The 19,330-nt window shown below is 40.9% G+C and overlaps 2 protein-coding genes across 2 annotated transcripts; both read left to right on the plus strand.

Annotated features, from left to right (window-relative positions):
- The first annotated feature begins 1,585 nt into the window (after positions 1–1,585).
- Positions 1,586–14,090, plus strand: wdr81 (WD repeat domain 81). The gene is made up of 12 exons (XM_075473178.1): positions 1,586–1,835; positions 2,523–3,007; positions 3,467–7,014; positions 7,097–7,204; positions 7,322–7,521; positions 7,686–7,867; positions 8,149–8,314; positions 8,689–8,854; positions 8,990–9,799; positions 9,914–10,059; positions 10,221–10,403; positions 12,491–14,090. The coding sequence occupies exons 2-12, from the start codon at positions 2,646–2,648 to the stop codon at positions 12,815–12,817; spliced, it is 6,198 nt and encodes a 2,065-aa protein (XP_075329293.1). The 5' UTR covers positions 1,586–1,835; positions 2,523–2,645; the 3' UTR covers positions 12,818–14,090.
- A 554-nt stretch (positions 14,091–14,644) lies between these two features.
- On the plus strand, positions 14,645–18,615 carry serpinf2b (serpin peptidase inhibitor, clade F (alpha-2 antiplasmin, pigment epithelium derived factor), member 2b). The gene is made up of 8 exons (XM_075473179.1): positions 14,645–15,448; positions 15,561–15,626; positions 15,704–15,959; positions 16,129–16,272; positions 16,361–16,549; positions 16,735–16,877; positions 17,512–17,716; positions 17,859–18,615. The coding sequence occupies exons 1-8, from the start codon at positions 15,395–15,397 to the stop codon at positions 18,209–18,211; spliced, it is 1,410 nt and encodes a 469-aa protein (XP_075329294.1). The 5' UTR covers positions 14,645–15,394; the 3' UTR covers positions 18,212–18,615.
- The last annotated feature ends 715 nt before the right edge of the window (positions 18,616–19,330 follow it).

Here is a 19,330-nt window from a genome sequence, read left to right on the forward strand (position 1 = left end):
GCGTCTTTGTAGGCAATCATCTTCGTGCAGTGAATGTACTAAAACAAAACTTAGGATATTGTCCTAGGCCAGTGTGTTTATGCAGAGGGCGGGGTTTACACACTTAGTATTAATCTAATTAAATAGGCCACTGACCGTTTAACAAAATGTAGGCTATTCGTGCCCAAATATAGCCTAAGTGGCATAGGCAACACTCAGCATCACCGTTTCTTTACTGATAGTGCAGTATTGATAGTGCGAAGGGCGTAAAACATATGACAATATTAAATCATGCCACAACTTAATAGGGTACTGTAGTCTATTGGAAAGTTTGCAGGTTGGCCTACAGCTGAGCCAGTCGTTCTGTCAGATCTGTACGTCTCAAGCTGACTTGCCATCCATTTCATTTGTAGGCCTATCTCTAGAAAACACATCTGGCGCTACTCGAGCCAAGACATCCCCCCGGCCCCCGCGTGCATGGTTCAGTCCAACCACGACGCAGAAATTGAAAATTGGAATATTAACTAATTTTACTTTCCACCGACAAATTACAATGAAATGAACAAACAACATCAATTATCTGTTTTCGGAGTTGTCTGGAAAATTGAAAATTGAAGTTTTGAACCCAATTTTCATCTTCATGTGAATTCTAAAAATGGATCAAAGCACTGCAAAGCGTTACACGGACCCTTTTGGGATGCGATAACAGACTTTATCAGAATTGGAGACAATTAGTCAAAGTGGAAAAAAGATAGTTACTGCAAATAATGCTCCAAGGCTGCACAAGGCTGCCCAGGGTTTGCCTGTGAATTTTACAATTATAGTGCCACCTTGTGGATATAGCTCATACTACAGCCCCAGTATGATAAACCCAGAATTTCTGTGCAAAACATATAAGTTTGTGAGAACCTGAAAAACGTTTAAATCGTAAATTATCTTTTGTTGGCATCTCCAAAAACACAGTATTTCCTTGGACTTGAAAGTCCAGAACACCTGGAGTTGTGGCTGGATTTCATTCATGATATAGAGAAATTTTGCAACATTGTTTCCGACAAGTTGGGAAAATGTTTCCATAAAATGTTAGTAAAAAAACAGAGTGGAATCATTTGCAAATCACAGAAACCCTTAACAAAAGGAAAATGCCAAGAAAAATAAAAGACAACAAATTTTTACTGTTGGAATAGATGTTGAAGGTGATTAGTTTGTTTTCTTTTTGATGTTACCAACACGCTTTTACATGATTGTAAAAGCGGTTATGGATTTCACCGTGTGGCGTCTTCTTTAAACAACACTTTCTAAGAGTGGAACTGATAAGACAAATCGCCGTACTTTTGAAAAAAAAAAAAGTTTGCCCATTGTTAGTCGATATAATTTCATCTCCCCAAAAAAATCTTCAAATAATCTAAATGTGTTGTGTAACTAAAGAAAACGTCATGCCTTTTTTTTCCATTTGCCGTCACTAGATGTCCTGTAAATGCTTCTCTACAAACAGCACAGACTCTCTTGGATTACTTTGGAGGTCGCTTGTTGGATACTATAAGCATTTCACTGAGGAAGTGGTGGATACGGCTGAAGCTGCAGGGCGGCAGCAGTAATCACATGAGATGCGGCTGGTGCTGTCACGTGAGGCATAGCTTCTAACATGGCTCCAGCCAGCTCAGAACAAAACACAATCGGCTGACTGACTGCCGCCTGTCTGCTGACACGCATCTGTAAACAACCGAAAATGGAGCAAATACATTTCACTCCGCAGTACATCTCACTTTCATGATGCGATACAAGCTCATGAAGCGTGAAACGGGTATGCACCGTTAGCTTGACGCGACCTAGCTATCGACTGCTACAAGTGTTGAGAGGTGAGTTATACATCCAGGATCACTCTAAGTTGGGGGTGGTTGTTGTTCTGTTATAACAGCGGAGTTACATTTAGGAAGGTGGGTCTCTAATGTGAGTACCTAACTTAATATTGGTTTTCAGTTTGCTAAAGTTTTGTATTTTAACATTAGCCTCTGCGTTAAGCTAACTGTTAGCTAGCTTCACTTCCTTCAAGGTCTTCTTGAAGCTTACTTTTGTCGTTTCGTCATTTATTTTGTTAAAGACGTATTTGTATTTGACGTATCTTTTTGAAGTTTGTCATACTTATAGATATGATTCAAAGTTAAAATTTTTGTTCAGTGTGGAACAACTAAATTCATAAAAAATGTGAAGGACTTCTGAGGTATAGCCTACACATTGGTTCAGAAAAAGTGAATGTTTGTTTCATCAATTTAAATTGCAGTTTCAGTCACTGAAGTCAAACTTGAAGTCTGGTCAGTCAGGGTTCTACCAGGTTAAAGTAGATATGTCAACTGGTCAGAGACTTCTAAAAAAATTCAAGGCAAGCTCAAAGTTTTGAGTCTTGGTGTTGTAGCCATGCCTTTTCACTAGCATCACATCACTCCCTCAGTTGCACATTACACATTTGCACTGTAATATTAAAGTTTGGAAATATTAATAGTTGCTTATCTGATGAACTTTTTATCTTTTTTCAATTATTTCCTCAGTCTGATTGGCTCTGCCTTTGGATGACTCTAATATCTTTCTCCATGGATGTCTGACCATTGTTCCCTGTGAGGTGAAAGTAGCTGAGAAGTGTGCAAGTCTGAACAAGCATTTGGAGACTCACAATGGATTGGCTGATGCACGCAGTTGAGAGAGACTTGGGCGTTGACAGAAGGCAGCAAGGCCCAGGAACCCGTCCTCGGGAGCTTGTAGCTCTCGTTCCTGTGCGCTGGGTGATGGGCCTTAGAGAGAGGAGGGTGATGCGCTGTACCCGCTTTGAAAGCATCAGCACAGCAGAAATTTGCACATACCTTCAGTCTTCCCAGGCAAAGTTGCCACCTGGCTGGACGCGAGTCTGCATTCAGGGTCTGAGAAAAAGCAAGCTGAGCTACAGACTGGCCAGAGATCCGTGCCATCAGCAAATGGAACTACTGACACAGGATTCATATGTCAAAACCATGCAGTGTGTGTCGCAGCATAATGTCAGGTACTGTGCAAGCTTAAAACATGACACTGGTTGTCACCTTTTCTCAATATTAGAGCTCAGCCAAAGTAAATCTCTTCTTTAAAGATGATCTCGCATTCCCAAGACAATAAACTCATCAAACGTCCTGACTCTCAAGAATTTGTTTAGCATTTAGTTATGAGAAAAGTCCTACATCAGCTTTCTTGAATTCTACAGGTAGCTGTTGAGTAAATGTTTTTTTTAATGAGTCAGTTTTTAGTATACATATGTATGTGTGTATATATATATATATATATATATATATATATATGTATGTGTATGTATATATTAATATATACATACATATATGTATATATTTATATATGCATACATATATATGCAAGTCTTAAGTGAATTGAGAAAATCAATGCATTAACAAAGTAAAATATGTCAAATAGTATTTTATTGACTATCTTATCTTTTTTTTTTCTCTCCTCTCAGGAACCTTTGGCGGGAAGCTCATCACAGACTTGTGCAGACATATACAGGAGCAAGTGAGCAGATGCACATTGCAGCTATAGATGCTGTGCGTCATGCGCTAGAGAAGCTCTTCAATTCTACATTTATGTCACCTGACAGAGTTTCACCATCTCTCTCTCCGGCCCGAGAGAAAGAGAAAGAAAATTACTTGCCTTCTGGCTCATCTTTCTTTTCCAAGTCCCACTCAGACAATCTGTGTCCAAATGTTCTGCCTGCAGAATGTCTACTGGAGACAGTAGAAATGTTGTACGTGATTCTACCTTACACTCAGTATTCACTTCACGATATTGTATCCTTTAGCCCAGCCAAGCTTGCCAACAGCCATGCTAAAGTGTTGTTCATCATCTACCAGGTACTATTAGCTCTGCAGGCATGTCATGCTGCAGGTTTGTCTTGTGGAGAGCTGTCTCTCCAGGACATAGCAGTAGATGAGCAACTCTGCAGCCGTATCAAACTCAACCTTGCTCATTATGAAGACCTGGGCTCAAAAGGGGAGACAGAAAGTGATGTTAGTGTCAAACAAGAGCCAAAATGTGTTCTGCCAAGAGAAATTGTGTGTGTGAGCCAAGAGAACAAGAGACTTTGCAAGGACTGCTTTGATGAGCTGAATACACTGGTTCTGGACTGGGTCCATGGACGAGTGAGCAACTTCCATTACCTGATGGAGTTGAACAGGTTAGCAGGCCGACGAGAAGGAGACCCTAATTATCACCCAGTCCTGCCCTGGGTTGTGGATTTCACTGTGCCATTTGGAAAATTCCGGGACCTCAAGAGGTCAAAGTTCAGGCTAAATAAGGGGGACAAACAGCTTGACTTTACATATGAGATGACCAAAGAGGCTTTGGTAGCAGCACTGGGTAATGGGATGAGTATGGGTGGTGTAGGTGGAGACTTTAGTGGCTCTGGAGGTGCTGGACAGTCTGAACACCTTCATTTTCCTCATCACATATCTGATGTGCTGTCAGACATCACTTACTATGTGTACAAAGCCCGGCAGACTCCCAAGTCAGTGCTGTGCAGTCATGTTAGATCACAGTGGGAGCCCAATGAATACCCTGCCAGTATGGAGCGCATGCAGAGCTGGACGCCTGATGAGTGCATTCCAGAGTTCTACACAGACCCTTCCATTTTCCGCTCAATCCACGCAGACATGCCAGACCTGGATGTGCCTTCGTGGTGCAAGTCCTGTGAAGAGTTTATTGAGATCCATCGGCGCCTTCTGGAGAGTAGAGAAGTGTCCCAGCATTTGCATCACTGGATAGACCTCACATTTGGCTACAAGCTGTTGGGTAAAGAAGCTGTTAAGGCCAAGAATGTGTGCCTGCACTTAGTGGACAACCACACAAATCTGACTACCTATGGTGTAGTTCAGCTGTTTGACCAACCCCATCCACCGCGCTTATCTCCTTCCCAGTACGCCCCAGCAGAACCTCCTTTTCTTGGCCTTGCTGCTCTTAATGTGCCTTCTCTACACATCCCTCCAATGGACACAGTTGCTGATACTGTAGACGGTATGGTGCCGGAGTCCACAGGCTGCGAGTCCAGTGGCTGGACCATGGTAGATAGGGATGAAGACCTTGAACAAGGTACAGAGGCACTAGACTCATTAGCATCCACTGGCTCATCCAGTTCTGTATCTTGCTCTATCCCACTGCCAGCCATCAGTGCAGGTGGAGGAAAGATAGGTGGAGAGCACACAGCACTTGCGGTATCTCAGTCTCCTAGTTCATTCCCTGGTGATTTCACAAGTGGCATAGGTCCTGGTTTGCGAAGTGCAGTGTTACAAAGAGGTGGGCCAACAAACAAAAAACATGGAGAAATGTTGACTGGCGCCAGTGCTGATGAAATTAAGATCACTCTACCTGAAGGCTTCAACCCATTGCAACCTTTAGAAGAACTGGAGAAGTTGAATAACTTCTTGGCAAAAAGTCTTCATGCTGAGGTATGGCACCCTGCAGCATTCAGTGGCTTAGTGAGTGAGGGCCTGATAACTGAACCTCGAACCTCTCTTACACAACTTTACCAAAGAGACATGCAAGCACTTGGTGTGGTCATCGCTGAGATATTCTACTCTGCTAAACTGAGAGGACTGAAACCAGAAACGCCCCTCAGGCAGCGCTTCCAAGCTGTCTTGAAGCTATGCTCTGCCAACCTCCGTGATGTGCCACTGTCTTTGCACCACGCCCTTGAGACATTGTTGCTACTAGAGAAGCACTCTGGAGTCGCACGCAGGGAAATACCCGATTGCCCTTATCCTCTCCTTTTCAAATATGACCCTATTTGCCATGGTCTCCCACCTCCAAGTCCTCACCAGCTATTGAACTCCATTATCACTCCCTTTCCTTTCCCTTCCTATTTTGCTGCACTTCATCATTTTATCTTTTCATACCAAGCTAAGATGGGTACCGTGTGTAGCCTTCAAGGAAGAGACGTTGTCTTTCACCTGTGGCAGCAGCTTGGAGCACTGGTGCGGAATAACATCACTGCAGAGGGTCTTGAGATTCTCCTGCCCTTCATTCTCGCCCTCATGCTTGAGGAGTCCACTGCTGTGTATGCAGCTTGGTACCTTTTTGAGCCTATCTCCAGCGTCCTTGGTCCCAGAAATGCAAACAAGTACTTACTAAAGCCACTGATCAGTATTTATGAAAACCCTCACTGCCTCAGAGGACGTTTCTATCTCTACACTGACTGTTTCATTCTGCAGCTGATTGTAAGGCTTGGCCTGCAGGCCTTTCTTTGCAGCCTACTCCCTCATGTGCTGCAGGTCATTACTGGCTTTGAAAGCTGTATGTCCGGCACTGGTGGGGAAGCTTGTAAAGGGTTGAGGTCTGGCATGTGTAATCTAGAAGAGGAAGAAGACTTTCAGTGTGGTGAGGTGAGGCCATCTTCTGGGTCTGTTGGTGGCAATATGGGGGGTAGTGGTGGGACCAGTGGAGGAGTTGGGGTGGTGGGAGACACCGGGCGGGTTGACTACTCCTCTGGCATTAGTTTCAGTGACCAAGTGTTTCTCTCAGAGGCAGAGGACTTTCAGAATGGATTTTATGTCAACAGTGGAGCAGGGCTGGCTGCTGGGAGGCAGCAGAGCCAGAACTGTGCGGCCAAGGATCAAGACCAGGAGTCTTTAAGTGTGGGGAAATTAAGTGACAAAAGCAGTACAAGTGAACTCTCTCTGGGTGATGACTCAATGCGGGATCGAGCCAGTCTGAAATCAGGTGACAGCAGCCAGGACCTGAAACATGCCAGTGAGGGAGAAGAAGGAGGAGAGTTGGAAGAAGAAGAGGCGACTAATGAGGATAAAGAAGAGACAGATTACCCAGCTGTCCTAAACCTTGAGCTCACTGTTTCAGGACATACAGAATCATCAGGAGCCACAGTTGGAACTCTCGAGGGTGAGTTTGTGAATGGAATGGCACTGGAAGAGACTGAGAAAGGAATTGTGGGAGGACAGGAGGAGGAGGAGGAGGATGACCGGGATCCTTCAGAGGAGAAAGAGCAAAAGATTCTTTTAGGTGAGTTAATGATGGAGGCTTATGTAAGACCTATGTATTTAAATGACTGTTTCTAATATTTTAAACATGTTTTTATACACAGATACGGTCTGCAAAACAGTTCGCTGGCTTTCAGCAAAACTTGGACCCACTGTGACGTCTCGATACGTTGCCAGAAATTTGCTGCGATTGCTTACAAACTGTTACATTGGTGTGTAAATTCATAAAATGAAAACCTCAATTTTCTCATTTTATTATTGACACAAGTAAGTATTACTGTAAGTATTACTGTTTTCTCCACACTTTTTGTTATGATGTTTCCCTGTAGGACTTGAAAACCACCAGTTTGTGGCCCCTCCATCTGAGGAGAGCCGCCTTGAGAGTGTGGGCATGGGCAGTGTCTATGAGAAGAAACCTGTGGTTGGTGATCACACAGCAGGACCTGTTTTAGACTGTCTCATCTACATTGCTCAACTTTATGGAGAACCTGTGCTCACCTATCAGTACCTGCCTTATATAGGATATCTGGTAAGATGGGGAACACGCACATAAATCTTCCTCTTTTTTTGTATTATGGAGCTATTTTATTTATTAGGTAAATAGTTTGGCTAAAATAATTTTCTACGGTTATTGTTTGTTCAGAAATATTACCAATGTAGGCTTGTAATTTAACATATGTACATGTTTTCTAGGTGTCTCCACCGTCTTCACAGCGTCTGAACACGCGTAAGGAAGCGAGTCTACTTGGAGCTGTTGCACTTACACAGAAGATCATTGTCTTTCTGTCAGATACCACTCTAATGGACATGCTTATGAAGATCAATCAGGATGTGCTTCTGCCACTTTTAGATCTCCTTACTACTCCCCGAATGGGGTAAGTAACATAAACCTACAAACATGTAGACACCACACATGCCAACCCTTAAGGATTCCATAAAGAAATTACGGCTTATTAAACAGCAAAATCTTTGCAAATGATGGTGATAGTTTTGCAGTTTATCTGTTTGACTGTAAAATTTTGAACTATTATAGCTCAGTGTTCAGTTTTTCTTTTTATATGCGTGTTAAAATGGAGTGTGATTATAAAAAAAAAAAATGCCACACTAGATCTGTCAGTCACCATCTGTTTGGTTTTATCCGGTCTGTTCTTTGTAGATTCCCCAGCGGGGTGCAAACCCGCACTGCTGTTTGTCTCAAGACACTCAGCCTAATGGCTCTCATCTGCCTGCGCATCGGGAGGGAGATGGTGCAGCAGCACATGGCTGACACTCTGTGTCGGTTCTTTGCTGTTTTCTCTCTGCTGCATTCTTTGCAACCCCAGGTATGCACGCATACAGACGCATTCATAATTACATGCAATTTTTACTTTAGCGTCATAGAATATTAACCTTCAGACAGTTGTTTGAAGGCCTCAGTATAAGCCAAAGAATTATTTGCCTCCCAAGGTAGAAGATCTATCTATCTATATATATATATATATATATATATATATATATATATATATATATATATATATATATATAAAAACGCATGTACAAAGCATGTACAAATGGATGTACAAATAGTACTTAGGCTGCCAATTGTTACCACAAATTTTCGTTTCAAAGTTTAGCCATGGAGTTGCACCTATTATTGAAACTGAAATCAGCGAATTAAGCTGAAAACACAAATATTTTTGTCGTTCTTCTACTGTAGCTGGATCATGCCCCTCGCAGAGTTGTTGGAGAAGTAACAGTGGTGGATGTTTGTACACCTGAAGGGTCGAATGTAACATATGAGTTTGGGGTATTGGAGGAGTTGCAGACTGTATTTAATGCTGAGATGGCCCATGCCTCCTACATCCCTTTCTACTGCCTCATAGGTAAGAAATGCATCATTATTTGTCAATCAAAATACTTTCTCCAGTTGAAAGCAATAGGAAGTATGCTCTTTGCTAAAATTAGATGGATATTGCTCTCCACTAGTGTAAATCAGTGTTTTATTGTGATGTTCACAGGTGACGCAGCAATTCGGAAAGTGGTTCCCAATCACGAACTGGTCTGGCAATTAGCCCAGTCCTACCATCAGAGAGTGAGCCGGGGGAGTACAGAGGCGGACCTCTCGTCAACATCCAGGTTGGAGCCCCCTCCATCCTCTGTTTTTGGCAGAAATGTGGTTTGTAGCCCATTTCCTGCTCCCACAAGTAGCTCCACCCCACACGGAGACTCCCTCCCTGAGTCAGGCACATTTGGAAGCCACCTGGTTGGAAACCGTATTCAAGTTTCCCGCGATACTGACTATGGTGGCAGCGCTAACCATGGCTTAGCCGGCTCCTGGGGACACTCCAGCCACGCCACTCCCATCATCACTGCTGCCTCCACCTTCACCACTCCATCCACAGGTGCAACTTCTTTCTCCTGGGTGACAGGCCCCTCCCCAGAGGACAGTGCCCTAAAGCAAGAACTCCCTCGTAGTAGCCGCTCTTTACAGGGCAACTGGCTGGCCTACTGGCAGTATGAGATCGGTCTTAACCAACAAGACTCACATTTCCACTTTCACCAGATCAGACTGCAGAGTTTCCTGGGTCATTCAGGCACCACAAAGTGTCTGGCACCACTGGTAGGGGAGGATTACTTTCTCTCTGGCAGTAAAGACAAGACTGTGAAGCTTTGGCCCCTGTATAACCATGGCGATGGGACACGGGAGGTGGAGCCCAGGCTGACGTATAGTGAACATCGAAAGTCAGTCTTCTATGTCGGACAACTTGAGACTTCACATGAAGTAGTCAGCTGTGATGGTACAGTGCACCTGTGGGACCAGTATACAGGTGCGGCAGATCAAGGACAATACATTCTGCTCACGATTTGAACTGTGCATCAGGAGCTTTCAGTTTTTGCTCGCGTACTTTGGCATGTAATTACATTTTATCTTTTGTCTTTAGGCAAGCATATCCGCTTGTATGAAGCCGTGGATGGAAAGAATCCCATTACAGCCGTCACCACCATGCCTGCTCCACACTGCAGTGTTGTGTTTGGCAGTGCAGATTCTGTTCTCCGCTTCATTGATCCTCGCAAACCTGGATTGCAGGTAGCAATTTCACTTTGCAAGCTCATTCACTTGAGACCTAAGCCATTTACCACCCACTGCTATTAATCATTACTGTCTTCAGAAGGGTAGCACTTTTTACACTTCTCCAAGACTGAATTATTACAAACTTGAAAGTGACAAATCCTCCCCTGTGTCCCCAGCATGAATTTCGTCTGGCATACAACAATGTGAGCACTGGGCTCATCCGCTACCTGGCAGTGAGCCCCTCAGGACGCACAGTAGCTGCAGGTTTCTCATCTGGATTCATTGTTCTGCTAGACGCACGGACAGGACTTATACTGAAGGGCTGGCCAGCTCATGAAGGAGATATCCTCCAAATGAAGGTAGAGAGTGTGTGTGTGGCTTTCTTTAAATCTATACAGCTAAAAAGTACTGCCTTCAGGAAACACAGTCTGTCACTCATCAGTGGAGTTCGATGAGCACAACATACAGTCTATTGGATAAAAGTAACACATTAGAGTACTTGGATGGCTTTCTTTGAGGTAACTAGTAACGTTGAGCATTAGTTTGGCAATTAAAGTAATCTTTTGCTAATTGCTTTCTCAATAAAGCAAACCATTACTGTTGACATTTTGTACGTATCATCTGTGTGTGGCTTATCAGGGGAAAAAATGTCCTCTTTAACCCGCTGGTGTTTCCTCTTTGGTATACAACTTGGGAAGCTTTACGCACTTGATTTTATCCATATTTGTAAATGCAAGCATCACACACACATATGATGCAGTTGTTTACAGTATTATATATATATATATATATATATATATGCATGCTATGAAAGATTATAATTTTCTTTCATATTTTTTAATCCTATATTGAAATTGTGGACAGCAGAGAAAAGCTAAGAAAAGGGAACAGAGAAGCAGATCGCTGCTATCATATGGACTGTCGTGTCCTAACAGTTCACACTTCATCTAGAAAATGGATGCATTGTATGGTGGACGAGTACAGTTTTTTCGGGCGTACATGTGGCATGATTTCCATACCACACACCTATTAGGTTGCTCCACTTACATTCCTGTTTAAAATAGTTTCTGTAATTTGAGATCTTTACAGCCCATTCTGAGTTGATTTATTGAAAACATAGATAAATGATTTCAGGGTAAAAGTAAATCTATGTGATTCTTTTGTAAATAAAATCAGAATTATGAGTAAAATAAGTATTTTGCAAAAAATGTTTGACAGCCAATACTTGTGTTTTTGAGTATCTCTAAATGGACCAAAGAGAGTTTAGAAACGGTCTTTTCTCTCTGCAGCATTATAACAACATGATAATGTAAGAGTTTTACATTTGACATTGAAGAGTCTGTGGATCAGTAGCAAAAGAAAAAAAACACAAGACACTTGGGTTGGATGAAATATTGAAAACACAGCTAGGTGAATATGTAATTGGCTTTTAGAAAAGGTAAATCTGTGCTTTTCTGATAGTTAGAAGGATGCTTTTTGGATTTAGAAAACTGTACCTACATGTACAAACCTGAGCCCTTGTTACCAAATAGTTTAGTTCAAGTGTATTTCACAACACAGGGGTGACGTGTAGGACTCGTTACCTGTCAGGTTGTTTACAAAGGCGTGGGCTGGGGCACACACAGCAGCTTCTGTGTGTCATATATTGGCAGGTCCAATTAATGTTGTGATCATAAATGTGAAAAATGTGTTTATCAAATGCAGGGAGTTTTCTATTATCAAAGAAAGGGTTACGGCTGCTTATTGTGCATTCATCCTGTAATTAAGTGTGTATCCACTTTGTTAATATATTAGTACCATGTGTATAAGGACTTTGGCTGTTGTGACACAATTGCTGTCCCAGAAAAGCAAAATAGATGTAAGAACATGGAACTGTATTCCTTGGGTTTCTCACAAACCTTAGCCAGAAGGTGTGACTGTCCTTTTTACGTGTCATGTGATAAATATGTGAGAAGATAATCAAGCAGGTGGCTTTTATTTTGATCATTCCCACTGTGATGGTGCAGGATGGTGAAAGTTGTACCCAGCAAATCTGCTGTCAACAGAGCACAAACTTTATTTAACCCCAAATTAGGTCAAGGATTGTATCTCTAGTTTTAAAGGCACGAGTTCAGGCAAATATGGACACAGGTTACTCATTAGAAAGACCACTTCGATTCTCACAGGCTCCCTGCTTTCGCTCAGATGTTATTTTTAACGAGTAATTAAAAATCACAAAATGATTAAAGATTACTGGAATGTAGCTGTGGGCTGGTTCTTCTATCTGACTTTGAGTTTTGTCTTTCTGTTTGAATGTAGAGATAGAGCATTGAACCTTTTTGTTTTATTTACTAATAACTTCAAATGTCTTGTATTTTGTCACTCACTCATTTTTTTTTTTATCTTGAGAGCTGCATTCAGCTGAAATGACACAGTCGCTGACTTTACTTTTTACTGTATTTTTCAGGCTGCTGAAGGAAACTTGGTGATCAGCTCCTCCACTGACTACACACTGACTGTGTGGAAAGATCTTGAACACAAGCCTCTTCGCCAGTACAAGTCACAATCTGATCATATCCACGCTTTTGACCTTTATGGTTCGCAGATTGTAACCGGAACAGTGGCCAACAAGATCGGGGTGTACTCCATGGCTGATATCTCCCTGAGCCCTGTTAGCAGCACAAAGCTGAGCTCGGAGAACTTCCGCGGCACTCTGACCAGCCTTGCTGTCCTTCCCACTAAGAGGCTTCTGCTGCTGGGCTCTGAAAATGGCGCCATTAGGTTATTAGCTTAAATCAATAGGTCCCAGCTATAAGATACACTTAACCCTCTTTCCTCTGACCTTCATCGCGTCCTATCCTCGGAGCTCTCTCTGTCCCTTCTGTACTCGTGATCAAATGTAGTGGTAGGACAGATTGTCATTTAATTCAAATTGTTTTTTGAATGAGGCAGCACACGTTGAGGCATTGTATAATTTATCATGTACGCTGAAAATAAATTCCTATGCCTATAGATGTATAGTATATAATAGGAAATTCTCGACTTGACTAGGTCCTTTTTTTTGTCTTCACCCAGTCAATTATTCTGTTCAAAAGAATAAATTGGAAGATATGCTCAGGAAGGTCTTATGTAGTGTTTACACTTTTCCAAATAGATGCATAACAAAACCAAAAATACATTGACCTCACCTTCATTTCACTTAATGAGAGCACGCAAATCCAAATGCACTAATTAAACTATGCAGTATTTGTAGATCAAATCCTTTTTGTTGTTGTTACTCCATGTTTCCCGAGAGTTGTTTCCCAGTAGTTTATGTATACATCATGAAAAATAAATGGACACTCGCTGCCGTGGAAACGGTGTCAGTGTGCCTACTTGTGGAGGAGACGCTTCATCCCAAACAAAAGCTCATTACAAATGCACAGCCTTTAATCTACTGCACAAAGATGGTCTGAATTGTAACATTTAGATTCTGACTCAGATTTTAAATTTTGAATGTTTTTATTCCACTTATAGATAACTTGAAGCTATTTTGTAAATCATACATTGTTCCTTTAACCCTGTAGTAACATTATACTGGATGCTGCTTTTGCTGGGCATGCCAGGTAATAAACTCACCACTTTCTCATTTCTATCTCCAAAAGCTGACGTAGAAACGGTCAACGCCAAGATAAACAACTTTTGTATTTTAACTCTTTTGTGTAATTGCGTAACAAATATGCTGAGAAAATGTCTACGACGGATAGAAATCGATCAATATTTGGTTTAACTTTTTTTTTTGTGTAATGTCAATGAATAAGTATAATGAATATTAAACTCCAGTTTTCACGGCGCCGTAGCATCAAACTTCTCAAAGCTCTGCTTTTTGTACGACTTCAGAGCTGTCATGTTGTGAAACACAATTTGCCTACTTTTCTAATTATTTGCCTAAAGTTCAAAATGCTCTGATAAAGTGTGCTACAGTTGATCAAGTTTTGTGCTGTTCGTTAACCTGAAGTGGAAACTCAGGCAGAAGTCATTGGAAACATTAACTTATTAACTTGTTTAATAAAAATTGCTTTCATGTTTATTGTGTGTTCCGGTTGTTTTATGTGATTCACCTGGATTCATCATGACTCCTATCCTTGCTTTCCGATCTAGGCTGAATCACTTGGGCTCAGATTGGACAAAGTCCCTTTTATGTTTGCAGATGGCAGTCAGGTGGTGTGCAGGAAACAAGTTTTGCGTAGTGGTGAAGTATGAATCAACTAAATTATAGTCTTTATGATTCTGATCACAAACTTAACTTGTGAGTTATTTTATTTTATGTTTTTGGAGAGAATAGTCAGATATTGCAGCTTCTTTTGTTAAGCTGATATGTCAAACAGGTTTTCTGTGGGCGTATGCTGACCTCTGACATGAAATATCATGGTCTGAGGTCAGCAAGTTGTATTTGTTTACCCACACACAGTTGGATTAACCACATTTTTGCAATTAAGTTGTCATGTTTCCTGACACAGATTGAGTTTTGTCATCTTACCAGCCCACTAACATGCAAAATAGCTGCACGTGTCAAGCTCCAACATTTTACCCTGGAAGAGTCTCACTAACTACATTTACAAACAAATAGTGGCTTAAACGAGGCACCAATCAATGTAAGTTGATATTTAACTGTTTGCTGAGCAATTGCCAATCTCTTACTCTCGGGAATTCAGCCATTCACAGTGGAGTAGTTTCTCCTTTTTTGGACAAGCAACTAAGTTTTTTGTAATTCAAATATAAGGTAAGGTCAAATATATTTCAGGTAATTCATTGGAATCCTATTAGTGTTTGAATAGTTTTAAGAATGAAAAGAATATGCTAAATGTTGCTAAGTTGTTCATTGATTTTTCATGTTTGTGTAAGGTCTGCTAAAGAGGCAATAGTGCCGCAACAGTTAAAGTGAGAGAGTACTTTTTAAAAACACATTTGGACATGTTGATTTGAATAGAAAATGTCCATAAACAACATAATATGCTGTGATTCTGATTTTTGGTGGAATGGCTTGTGTAAGAGCTGTATTACCTTTTATGTGACTCACGTTTTAGGCACATTTCTATGGGATCTGGGTTCTTTTAAAAGAGAGTGTGGTTTAGTAAAGACAGTGTTCGAGACCTGCGAACAAAACAGCAAAACATATATATACGAAGGTGAGGATCTTTTCTGTTTCTTTAGTTAAATATTTTACTTTGTGTAACCACTTGCCAGAGAAGTGAACATGTGAACTTTTAAGGATATTGATTTATGACGCAATGTTCTACAATACTCTAATCAAGAAAGTTCTGTTCCAAAGTGATCAGAATACAAAATTTACCATTCTATATTTTCTATCTTACAGTTACAGTATAAGGACATGGATTTCTGCCTGACACTCCTGTTGATCTGTCTCTGCAGCCAAGGAGCTATTGTAAGCATCCAAATGATCTATGAATAACTTTCAGTTATGCAGGACAGCTATCATCAGTTAATTGAACAATACTTTTATAGTCCACTATTCTCTCCTGTCTTGTGCTTCACAGTATGCCGATGAGGCAGAAGATCAATCAGTCCCTCTGGTGCCTCTGATGCCCAGTCATCCCAGAGAAGTAAGAGGCTAAACAGAAGAATTTAATTGGCCTCTTGTCTTCTGCTCACAAATATTTTCTTCTCTTCTTGCTCATAGAATGATACAGCAGAACCGTTAACTCCCACAGAAGCAAGCAACCAACCAACAGCCCCTGCTGGGAGCTCATCAGATGAAGAAGATATAGGTGGTTGTCAGTCTATCAGTCGAAGCCCAGAGTCCCTACAGGCCATCACTGCTGCCATTCAGAAACTGGGTGTGCAGCTGCTGCAAAACCTGGAGACAACGCCAGAGCAACCAAATCTTATCATATCTCCTTTAAGCATTTCCCTGGCCCTCTCCCAGCTGGCTTTAGGTATGCATGCCCATTGAAGCTTTAGCTTTACAGAATGTTTTTGATAGCATTCATGAAATGACTTAAATTGATTGATTTAGTCAGTTATATAGCCCTACTACTATGTAATTGTCTACAGACTGCCACTGCTCTCATCCAATCATTGCCTCTTGCTTTCTTTGCTTTTCAGGTGCAGAAAATGAGACAGAGGATCTGCTGATGCACCATCTCCATGAAAACACTGTCCCCTGCTACCACCAGTCTCTGCGTAATATCTTAGTGCAGCTTAAAAACAACGGCCTGCAAATTGCCACACGCATCTTCCTGCGCCAAGGTTCCTTCCCAGAAAATATTGTTGTCTAAATTTACGTGCAGTGCTGAACCCAAAGGCGCTGAACAGATGGTGTGTTTATGTGTTCTAGGGTTCGAGGCAAAGCAAGAGTTTCTCAGTGAATCTCAGTGGTTGTATGACTCAGAACCTGCAATCTTGGAAAGTCTCCAGCAGATAAATGACTGGGTAGAGAACGCAACGCAAGGAAAGATGACAGACTTCCTGTCTGCTTTACCTCCCAATCTGCTGCTCATGCTCATTAATGCTGTCCATTTTAAAGGTGACTGAAAAATGAATCATTATATTCATAGGAATCTCTTTAGGAATATATGAATATACTGTCCAACATATTTTAGCTTTAAAGGTGCAGAGATTATAACATTTTCTATTTTTGTGAGCTGCTGCTGGCTTGAATTATGCTGCTGACAAAAATTGAGACTTTTTGTTTTTTCACTTGTCCCACAGGAGAATGGAAAGCTCGATTTGACCCACGCTTTACCTCCAGAGGTGTGTTCTACCTTGATGACATGCACATGGTGGATGTCGAAGTGATGGAAGATGCCAAACATCCCCTTAGTTTATTAATTGACAATGAAATGGAGGCTCAGGTAAAGTACAATTGGACTACTTGTTGTCAATTCAAAATGTTTTCTATTTCCACTCCTAAAAATGTTTTATTTTGCTTGTTTTTTATTATCCTATCAATTGAAACGATTGTTTTTTACATTTTGAGTTGAAACTATTTAAGTTATAGTTGAGCTTGGAGCATAATTACCATGATTTTTCTTGCATTCAATTGATATTTTAGTCCTTTCTTACGTGCAGATTTTAAAAATATTTAGAATGTGTTTTATTTCCCTTTGGGTGCCTGAATGACAAAAATCTCTCAAACTACCAGAAGCTTGTAGATGCAGTAGTAGAAGTTATATGTAGGTGTAAATATCTATCCTTTAAAAAAAAAAAAAAAAAAAAAGATGAATTCAGAACAGCCTTTTTGAACTCTGAGCCTTTTGAACTGAACATTTGTTCCGTTAAATTTGTTTGGATGTTGTAAATCTAGCCCACCACTCAACTGGATACAGCTTGACAAATAATTGGGCTCTCATATAATTACTATTTCCAAACTATGAAGATTTGCCAGGTATTGGTTAAGACTGGAAACAAACAGCTCAACATTTAGAAGGAAACTTCTCTGAAATAGCAAAACTTTTATTTTAGCAAAATATATTTTTCCCTGTTCAGGTAGCAAGATTTCCATTCATGAAGATGATGAGTTTGTTGGTAGTCATGCCCCTGTCTGGCCAAGTGAATGTGTCTTCACTTTCTGCAAAGCTGAATATCTCTGAATTGTGTGAACGTCTGCCTAAAGAGAGGGCCGTTCAAGTTAAAGTTCCCAAATTCAAACTGGAGTATTCTCAAGAGTTACAGGACGTTCTTACCAAACTGGGTAAGACCCCATTTATTTCTATGATCTTTGCTATTTCTTTCTATTACAGTCAAATTCATATGCCTTGGTCAAAATTTAAACATATTACAGGTCAAATCCTTACATCCCGCAGACTGATTCTCTCGTCTCTGCTTTGGGTTAGGTCTTGGAGAGATGTTCTTGAATCCCAACTTGGCTGGGATTGCAGAGGGCCCCTTGCAGGTGTCCAGTGTGATGCACAAGTCCAGTATGGAGATACATGAGGAGGGTGCAGAGGCTGCTGCAGCCACCACTGTGGTCATCTCAAGAGCATCTAATCCTATTTTCCATTTAAGTCAGCCCTTTTTCTTTGTACTCATGGATGATATAACTCAAGTACCGATCTTCATGGGTGTCATCAACAACCCCAATCCTGGAGCCCCTATCCTGCAGAGAGGAGAATTTGGAAGCAAAGATAAAGTGGGATTCCCAATTGACAAGAATTACATGGGCTCATTTGGACGTCCTCCTAAGTAAGGACAAAAACCTGTACAGCTCTTCCAGGAAAATGCAGACTACTACATTTACAATTGTACAGACTAAGTATTACTTAGCAGGATTAAAATGTCAGTGAAAACAGTAACTTCATCTGTTTTTTTTTTTTTTCATAAAAAGTAACCAAGTGACAAGTCCCATATCCCCCTAAAAAACATGAACATTCCATTGAAAACGTTTTGCACCATTAGATGACACGTGGCGGTCAAGAAAGTAGTAGTAAAAATGCTAAAAGATGTTGATGCTTACATTTATAATACATGCATTTTCCAAAGTGATGATATGTAAAGCCAGAATGAATCTTTTGCAATGTCCAAGTATAACTGCACAAGCGTGGCTGTTCTCAAATGTTATAATGTGTTATCTAATCCAGGCAAATAAATATAATTCACCCCACTGATTTTATTGTTATGAGTTTTACTGAGGTTGTGGTTGCATAGATGCGTTCAAGTAGGACAAAGGGTTGGCAATTCAACAATCTTAAATATGCCCTCATGTAGAGGGGGAAACCCTGGGGATATGAAAAGGATGAGATTTCTGCTTTCAGGAATGGTTTGCTCATGGCACTTCACCGACCAGAGAGAACGATTGGTACATGGTAAGAATGTCTACTGTCAGCTTGGACAACCGTTTCATCCCTTCTGCACATATACCTAATTGTAATATGGTAACGTGATAGGTCTTGTGTTTCTGTCCCCTTTCTACTTTTGCTGAACACACTTACTTTCAAGGTGATCAAGTCTGACTGTTAAACATGACTTACCAGATATAAGCTGTGTGTTGACTAATCATGAAAGAACGGAGGAGCCCATATTTTTCAGGTTTGAAAAATAAAATCAAAGATTATCTGAAGTTTCCATTTCTTACAATATTTTTCAATTTTTTTTATAAATATTCATTCAGAGTAACACACAGTGGCAGTCGTCTCAATGCTACTCACAAACAGTTGAAAAAGAAAGAAAGAGGGAAATAACTGCTCAAGAGGAGTTTTTTTTTTTTTATAATTTAACTACTCAAATTTGAATTCCTGCATTTCCCACATCAGATTGAATCTTAAACATACTTTATGATTTTCCTTATTCTTTAAAAAAGTGCTCCTTC

Source organism: Odontesthes bonariensis, chromosome 9 (assembly GCF_027942865.1).
Source record: "Odontesthes bonariensis isolate fOdoBon6 chromosome 9, fOdoBon6.hap1, whole genome shotgun sequence".
NCBI lineage: Eukaryota > Metazoa > Chordata > Actinopteri > Atheriniformes > Atherinopsidae > Odontesthes > Odontesthes bonariensis.